The 8,973-nt window shown below is 43.5% G+C and overlaps 1 protein-coding gene across 1 annotated transcript in view; it reads left to right on the forward strand.

Annotated features, from left to right (window-relative positions):
* The window catches only part of nfs1 (NFS1 cysteine desulfurase), a 40,644-nt gene extending 34,769 nt beyond the window's left edge, over positions 1-5,875 (forward strand). Inside the window, exon 13 of the mRNA XM_068048629.1 lies at positions 566-5,875. Within this exon, the coding sequence (XP_067904730.1) occupies positions 566-629 (64 nt within the window). The 3' untranslated portion in view covers positions 630-5,875. The remainder of the gene's footprint in view (positions 1-565) is intronic.
* Positions 5,876-8,973: the final 3,098 nt, after the last annotated feature.

Here is an 8,973-nt window from a genome sequence, read left to right on the forward strand (position 1 = left end):
TGGATTTGGTGTCATTGCCAAGGCCGGAATATGTTACCCATCCCTAATTACCCTTGAACAGGTGGTGGTGAGCCACCATCTCAACCCCGTGCTGTCCATGTGGTAAAGGTACTCCCACAGTGCTGTTGGGCAGAGTTTCAGCATTTTGACCCAAAGTCGATGAGGAAACGGCGATTATATGTCCAAGTCAGGCTGTTGCATGAAAGACTTGGCACTGCTGCTACCTTGTTCTTCCAGGTGGTGGAGGTCACTGGTTTTGGGAGTACTAGTTTGTAGCTCCTGGTATCGCTCCTCAATCCAGCATGTGGCTGGGGCAGTGTGGAGAGAGCTTCTCCCTGCATCTAGCTGTGCTCATACTTGACCATGGGAGTGAATGACATTGACACTGGGTGTCTGAAATGGGGAAAGTTCCATTCTCCAACACTAGCATGACATTTAAACAAAACATAAAATTGGGAATTAATTCCCCAGCATAAACCTCCCCCACTTTGATAGATTTATAATTTTACTTTAAAAGAAAGATGATTTTTAATTTTTCTCTAATTTTGTTTCCCGTCTTTTGCAGCCCCCTGTGGGAGATGGTACAGGAGGGAATGGACCTGAAGAATATAAATTGGTCTCAGCATTAGAACATTCTGGAAGGAGCTGACTGCCGGGAGGAACTGTTATCCTGCTCGGTGAGCAGAAGATGGCCACCGCTGGGATTCTGCTTGCAATAATCTGCGGAACATTATTAGTTTGCACATGGATCAGTGAACTGAGATGAACTCACTGTGCCTCAAGTGCCGATTCTGAGTGCTTTGTGGTAAACTTAGAGAGAATTTTACCCCCCTCTCTTTGTAATATATTGGCAAGGTTTATGTGCGCTTAATATATTTATTAATAGCTAATCATAAATGGTTCACTTTGTTCTTTTCTGCAAAAATAATCTTGCTTGTAGACGTTGAATGATACGTTGCTGCTTACTTGATGGTGTGCCTTAACCTGTTGGGAGTCGGCCAATTCCACTGAGGCATCTGTAAAATTCCTTCCAACGCTGGTCTTATTAAACACAGCGCTTGGTGTGATGCTGAGCTCAACAAACCAGGACAATCCTAGATTTTTTTAAAAATTCCTGGTGTGTGCTAAACTCAGTTGGGGTAGCAGATTGAATTGCTACAAATGGGCCTCTATTGCCCCACCTTCCTTTCCCCCAACCAAAAGGGTAGAATTCAATTGGGCCCCCGTACTGTACTCTCCTACAGTTTTCCTTAGATCATGGGTGTGTGCAGAACTTTGAGTCAAAGTGGCTACAATACCCTTCAAAAACAATTAGTCTGTTCAAATCACTATCTAGCTCTACTCCAGGAACGTGCACACTCGAGTGAGATGCCAGAGGGATGCCGTCACATGTTGAAACCCCTAAACACCCCCCCGCCCCCCAAATTGAGAGTGGTGATGGGTATGAAATGCAGGGGGTGAGAGCAAGATAAAAGCAGTAGTGCATATCCAATGGTGTCTTGAGGGCAAAGTGAATTCAGTTATTCTCTGAACTTCCCTTTGTGTGTTAGTGATGCTGACTATAGTTATGGGGATCTGGGTATGGAGTGGGACACTTTGGGAGAAATAATGAGACACAATTCTAGGGGAGGGTGCAGGAGTGAAGGGACCTGAGAGTGTACATGCACAGATCATTGGAGGAGGCAGCACAGGCTGAGAAAGTGGTTGAAAAGGCACACAGGATCCTAGGCTTTAGAAATCGTGGTTTGGCCTCAGCTGGAGTATTGTGTCCAATTCTGGGCACCACACTTTAGGAAGGATCTGAAAGCTTTGGTTAAGGTATGGAAGGGATTCACGAGAATGGTTCCAGGAATGAGACTCTTCAGTTACGTGAATAGATTGGAGAAGTTGGGGCTGTTCTTAGAGAAGAGAAGGTCGAGAGATTCTCAAAAGCATGAGTTTAGACAGGAGTAGATAGAAACTGCTCCCATTGGTGGAAGGGTCGAGAACCAGAGGACACGGATTTAAGCTGATTGGCAAAAGAACCAAAGGTAACCTGAGGTAAAACTTTTTTACGCAGCGAGTGGTTAGGATCTGGAATGTACTGCCTGAGTGTGTGATGGAGGCAGATTCATCAGTCTCTTTTGAGGGGAAGTTGGTTAAGCACCTGAAGAGAGAATTTTCAGGGCTATGGGGAAAAGGCAGGGGAGTGGAACAAGGTGAAGTTGCTCTTGCAGAGAGCTGGCATGGACATGACTGGTTACAGCACAGGAGGAGGCCATTCAGCCATTCTGTGATATGGAGCATATTCTCCATCTAGTGGTACCAATGCACAGCTGCAGGTAGTTTAGAATGGGAGTATCTTATTAAAACCCCACCTAGTGTACATTAATATATTGATTTAAATTAGCAAATGAAATTCAAGGCATGAAAAATACAGAGCTCAGTGTTCACGTCAAGTAAGCATGAATATCAATCAAATGCGGAACTGGTGTGCAGATCTAGCTATTTATTGATTAATGAAATACATAATTCACCAATACATGCAGATGAGGACCATTCAGGCATTTGATCTTTGAGGATTTGTGGGATTGTTTCTGAAGAATAATCTCCAGAGAGGTGGAGAAAATCTGTTGGGCCGCCAGAATCAGTCAGAAAGCCTTCACCCCACTAATGGCAGGGAAGGTGCTGCAGCAGGAATTCAGGGCCGCAGTAATTTCAGGAGGGAGCTGTGCAGCAAGCGGTGGTGGGATCAGCCTGCAGAATCAGTCTCGTGAAAGAAAAATACTCTTTCAGGAACCGTTTGTTATTCAGGAGGAAAGTCGCCTTTGAGGCTGTCTTGCTTTAGTTATAGGGACGAGATGGGAAGCTTGCGCTGCTCCATTTACTGGTGGAAGGTATGAAGCTGCTTGCGTGACTTGAACGTCGCAGAACAATGATACCCAAATAAAGAATGCATGTGCGACATTGTGTACTTAAATAGACTATAGATAGAAAGATCAGAACTGTGACCGTTACTATGCACATAAAGGGTACACAACCAGACTATTTGAAACTGTAAGGTGCACCTTCTTAGCAGTGATTGTTACATATTTTATTACGCTAAGGACTTGCATGTTAGATTTATTTTTCACCTGTTTAAAATTGCCTCACTTTCGAGCTGGGATAAACTCCACAAGGTTTGGAGCAGCCCTCCAGTTACTCACCTAAGTGGCCCATCCTCATGTTAACTAGCCAGTGGGTGTTGAAGTAACTGTGTGCTTAGGAGGAGAAGAAAGCGTCACCATTTGACGTTTGCGCGGTGCCCACACCTTCAGAGGTTGTTGGCTAGTGGTGAGGAATGGGAATCCCGCAGTACTGCGCTGAGGTATCGACCTATGTTCTCTGCTCTGAAGCTCGACATGGGGATCTAACTTGGAGCCTTTGCACCCAGAGCTGAGCTTGGTGTACTTCTGGAGGTTTCCTCACATGACCGCCTGTCTCAAACCGTTTTCTTCTTCCGTCTCCCCAAATTTTTTTATAACGAAACACAAGTAGGCAAAAATTGAAAAATGCACCTTATTTTACTGCCCCTTATGATTTTTGTCCTCAGTGTTGCTCGTAGCAGTGTCCTGGAGATTGTGCAATTCCTGGAGGGTTGTCAAATCAAGATGTGCCAACTGACCCAACCTGGTCCTAGTTCTGTTGAACTATTTGATACCAAAAGCTCCCACCCATTCAACAGAACTCCTGTCTTAATGAGATTTAAGTGTATAGTAGGGGAGTAGGAAATGTTTTTGTGCAGAGTGCTTGATCGTCACATTTTACATAATCTCACATACATCTTATTCATTTGCTATTAAATTGGATTAGCAAATGTGCAAACATCTGATTTTCTGTGGGAGTATTCATGTTCCTTTGTCCCTCTTTATTGGAAAAGGAAGTTGAAGTTTTAAGGAGTGCATTGTTTTATTCTTTTATTGGAGGATGTTGTGGGGGGGGGGGTCAGATTTTCCCAGTCTGAGGCTGTGCCAGTTTGGGGCTCCGATATTGCAGTGAGGAGGAGCTGTGTCTGATGACACCATTCTACTCGCAGCAACTGGGGCTTGCATCTTTGGTCTGGGAAGTTGATGCTAGGATAACATCCTAACTGCGGTATGCCACGTACCCACTCACTGACATGTCTCCCAGAGGTGGTCTGCAGTTTACCCACTCACTGGCTTCCCCTAGGTCTTGCATGCACAGAAACCTCTGACCAAATCTTTTGAATCGTTGGAGCAATTACACCCAGCTGATGGCTTTTGATTTTGGGGCAGTGTTGATCCAATTGCCAACCTGAATGCGAGAGGTCACCAGGGTTTGCAGGTTTGGGGAAGCACAGAAATCTCCCGATTGCAGTAGGGGCTGTACATAGAGCAGAGTGAAAGGATATTTACTTTTGCATTTGCCCTGGCTTAGTGTTGATGCTGGGAGCCTGAAATAGGAAGTGTAATAATCCCACATGGTAACATTCCTTTGCTTGATGAACATAACATTCGTGACAATACAAGGACAGTAAGTTTAAAAAAAAAAAAAAATTCCTGAAAATTAAAAAGTCACCTGGAATGAAACTTATTTTTGTTTTCGATACATTATTTGGAGCCTCATCAGTGACAGTGTTAGGGACTGGGTCACACTCCAAACCCGTTAATAATTGGGGTAGAACGAGCACCATCCAAATCAGACACAAATATTCTGCATCTCTAGTTTGTGGCTGTTATGACCCGGTGAGAAAGGTGTCTAAGGGTCCTTCTCAGCCTTCACCTGGTCTTACCATAACCGTGTTTAATTTTTAACAGTGTTTTTAACTCCCACTTGGTGAATCCTTGTTCACCGCTTTCCAATTATAAGGCAAAGAAACCAGCTCAACAGGTTTACTTCGGTTTAAGGAAGAAAAGTTGAAATTTATTAAACTTAAACTCTAATTCGGTTAACGCCTACAGATACATGACACGTCCATGCTAGCATGCATACGCAATGCACAAATGCAAATAGAGACAGAAAAGAGCAGAAGAAAAATAAAGTGGAAATGTTTGAGGCAATATGAGTTTTTGTTACGGTTCTTTGAGCTCACTGTAGAGTCCTTGATTGTAGGTAGATCATGCTTTTTGTTGGGGCCCGTTATTATTCTTTAACCTTGTTTGCGACAGGAGATTTTTCTCTCGTGGGGTTCATGTGTCCTCAGTGGATTCAGAGGCTTGTGAGAAAGAGATGGGAGCAGGCAGGAGAGATCTTCAATCCAGGAGCAAACAGAGACCGAGTTCAAACTGTTTGTACAATTCAGAAGAACCCAGGTTGCCAAGCAGGTTAGTCCTGTGACTAACTCTTCTGACCACATCTTGGATTGTATCAGTCTCTGGAATGCTCCTCTTACACACAACACCTGATGATCAAGGTCCACTGTGGGTTGAATGGTCCTTTGTTCTTCCAATCACCGTCTGTTAATATACAAGTGTCTTTTCCAGCCCCACGGCTGATCTGTTTAGCAAGTCCTTTCCTTACTCCAGTAACAGTTTAAAATCAATGTTCGTGAGAAAATTAATGTTTCATTCTTGGCAGGTGGGGGCCCAGCATGACAGTGGCCATGAGAGTTGGTGCACCGTTGCATTGGAGTCTTTACTTTTTGTGTCTCGTCTCAGTGGGACTAAACAATACGCACAATTTATAGTAAAAACAGAAAGAGCTGGAAATATGCAGCAGGCCTGGCAGCAGCTGTGGAGAGAAACCGTTGATGCTTCAGGTCTGTGACCTTTCAAGAGAATGCAGAATTTATATTTTGTCTTATGTCTAAACCTGTTGTGGTTTTCCAGGGACCCGTGATGTATATTGATATGCTGCTTTTGTTTCTTAAAATAAACCTCAATTCGCCAATGTATAAGATCTGTGTTATTAAACAGTGTTACTGTATGTCTCTCGTTTCAAATGGATCCCTCTAAGCAATGCTAATGTGGAGACTAGTGGATGCTGTTTGGTAAATAAGAGCATTTCCTACCCCACAAGTGGTTCTGGTATTGCCCAGAGTAAATCGCTTTTGTCGTGAGCAGCAAACCACTCAATGGGTTATTTTATGTGGGCCAAGTCTCCATTGTGTACCTTCCATTCACACCATAACCACTTTTTAGGTTGTGGTAGTGATGGTATTGGAACCACCTTTTGAAGAGGCTGAGTATTCAAATTCCACTATGCCAAGTTAAAATTGAAAGGTGAGATTTGTAGGTAGCACTGTCTTGAAACATAGAAAATAGGAGCAGGAGTAGGCCCTTTGGGCCTGCTCCGCCATTCAAAAAAACCATGGCTGATCGTCTAGTTCAGTACCCTATTCCTGCTTTTTCCCCATATCCCTTGATCCCCTTGGCAGTAAGAAATATATCTATCTCCTTCTTAAATATATTTAATGACTTGGCTTCCACTGCCTTCTGCGGTAGAGAATTCCACATGTTCACCACCCTCTGAGTGAATAAATTTCTCTTCTCAGTTCTAAATGGCATATCCTGAGACTGTGACCCCTGGTTCTAGACTCCCCAGCCATCAGGAACATCCTCCTTGCATCTAGCCTGTCAGACTTTTATAGGTTTCTATGAGATCCCCTCTCCTAAACTCTAGTGAATATAGGCCTAGTCGACCCAATCTCTCCTCATACGTCAATCCTGCCATCCCAGGAATCAGCCTAATAAATCATCTTTGCACTCCCTCCATGGTAAGAACATCCTTCCTCAGATAAAGAGAACAAAACTGCACGCCATAGTCTAGATATAGTCTCACCAAGGCCCCAGAAAGACTGCAGTAAGATATCTATGCTCTTGTACTCAAATCCTCTTGCAATGGAGGCCAACATATAATTTGCCTTCCTCGTTGTTTGCTGCACCTGAATGCTTGCTTTCACCAACTGGTGTACAAGGACACCCAGGTCTCGTTGCACCTCCCCCTTTCCCAATCTATCACCATTCAGATAATTTGCCTCTGTTTTTAACAACCAAAGTGCATAACCTCATTTATCCATATTATACTGCATCTGCCATGCATTTACCCACTCGCCCAACTTGTCCAAATCACATTGGAGCCTCTTTGCATCCTCCTCACAGCTCACATTTCCCCCCCACTCAGTTTTGTGTCATCTGCAAACATGAGTCTGAAGGTTGTGCTTCACGTCTCATAGAGGAACTTGAGCACAAAATCTAAGGTGACACTTCAGTGCAGCACTCCCGTAATCAGAGGTGTCGTCTTTTGGATGAGACATTAAACTGAGCTCTCATCTGCCCTTTTGCATAGACGTAAAAGATCCCACAGCACAACTTTCAAAGAGAAGGTGAGTTTTCCCCGCTGTCCTGGACAATATTTATCCCTTGAGATGTGGGAGTTTGCTGTCCACAAATTGGCTGCAATGTTTCTTACATTACAGCAGTGACTACACTTCATTGATTATAAATTACCTCATTGATTATAAAGCTTTTTGGATGGCCAATAAATGCAAGTTCTTTCAATAAAGCTGGTAATTTGTAGAAGCAGCACCAAGGCTTCTGATTCACAATTGTTTTTCAGGGAAGAGAACCTGCCAACGTCGATCTGTAACTCTGATCTTGTAGTTGTCAATGAGGGGCACAGTAGCCTAATGGCTGTGTTAGTGGACTAGTAATCCAGAGGCCTGGGCTTACTGAGCCAGAGACATGGGTTCAGATCCTACCACAGCAGTTGGGAAATTTAAATTCAGTAAACTAATAAACCTGGAACCGATCTGGTTTACTCGGTCTGGCTTATGTGTGACTCCAGCTCCACAGCAATGTGGCTGATTCTTAACTGCCCCCTGAAATGGCTAAGCGGGCCACTTGGTTATATTCAAGAAGGTAGCTCACCATCACCTTCTCAAGGGCAATTAGGGATGGACATTAAATGCTGGCCTTGCCAGTGATCCCCACATCCTTTGAATTAATTAACAAAAAAAAATTGAACGTGGTTAAGGAAGGCGTTCAGTTACAATCGCTAGACAATCTTCTCAGGACAACTGGAGTTGGGGAAAGGTAATCTAGTCACTGTTTCCCACATCCCAAGAACAAAGAAAAATACTCTTCCTCAAGCCTCTTACAATTCTTGAGCCTTCCCTACTGGAGTTAATAGGGTTAAATTATGCAGACAGATTGCATAGATGAGGCTTGTATTTCCCTTGATCACAGAAAACAGAAATCTAAAGTAAAAACAGCGATCTAATTGAGGTGTTTAAACTGTTACAAGGAATTGATAGGGTAGTTAGAGAGAAACCATTTCCTCTGGTGGGAGTCCAGAACAAAGGGACATAAATTTAAAATTAAAACTAGAATAGGCATCGTCAGGAAACACTTAGACAAAGAGTGGAAATCTGGAACTCTTTCCCCCAAACAACTGTTGAGGGGGGCAAGAACTGAAAATTTCAAAACTAGTATTGATATGGATTTTTATAACAGAAAATGCTGGGCATACTCAGCAGGTATGGCAGCATCTGTGGAGAGAGAATAGCATTAATGTATCAAATCGATGATAATCATAATTCTCTCTCCACAGATGCTGCCAGACCTGCTAAGTATGCCCACATTTCCAGTTTTTATTTAAGATTTCCAGCACCGACAGTATTTTGCTTTTGTACTGTGCAACAGCCCCAACAAACAAATTTCTCTGCAGCACCTGTGGAAGAGCCTGTCACTCCAGAATTGGCCTTTATAGCCACTCCAGGCGCTGCTTCACAAACCACTGACCACCTCCAGGCGCGTATCCATTGTCTCTCGCGATAAGGAGGCCCAAAAGAAAAGAAGAAATTGATAGGTTTTCTGTTCGGCAAGTGTATTAAGGGTTACAGAACCAAGACGGGTAAATGAGTTAAGAGACGGATCATCCGTGATCTTGACCGGCGGAACAGGCTCGAGGAGATGAAAGGCTTCTTGCTGTTCCTATATTTGTACGATCTACATGCTTTTAAAAACTCTGAAATAAAAGCAAAATACTGCGGAT

Source organism: Heterodontus francisci, chromosome 16 (genome assembly GCF_036365525.1).
Source record: "Heterodontus francisci isolate sHetFra1 chromosome 16, sHetFra1.hap1, whole genome shotgun sequence".
Taxonomy (NCBI): domain Eukaryota; kingdom Metazoa; phylum Chordata; class Chondrichthyes; order Heterodontiformes; family Heterodontidae; genus Heterodontus; species Heterodontus francisci.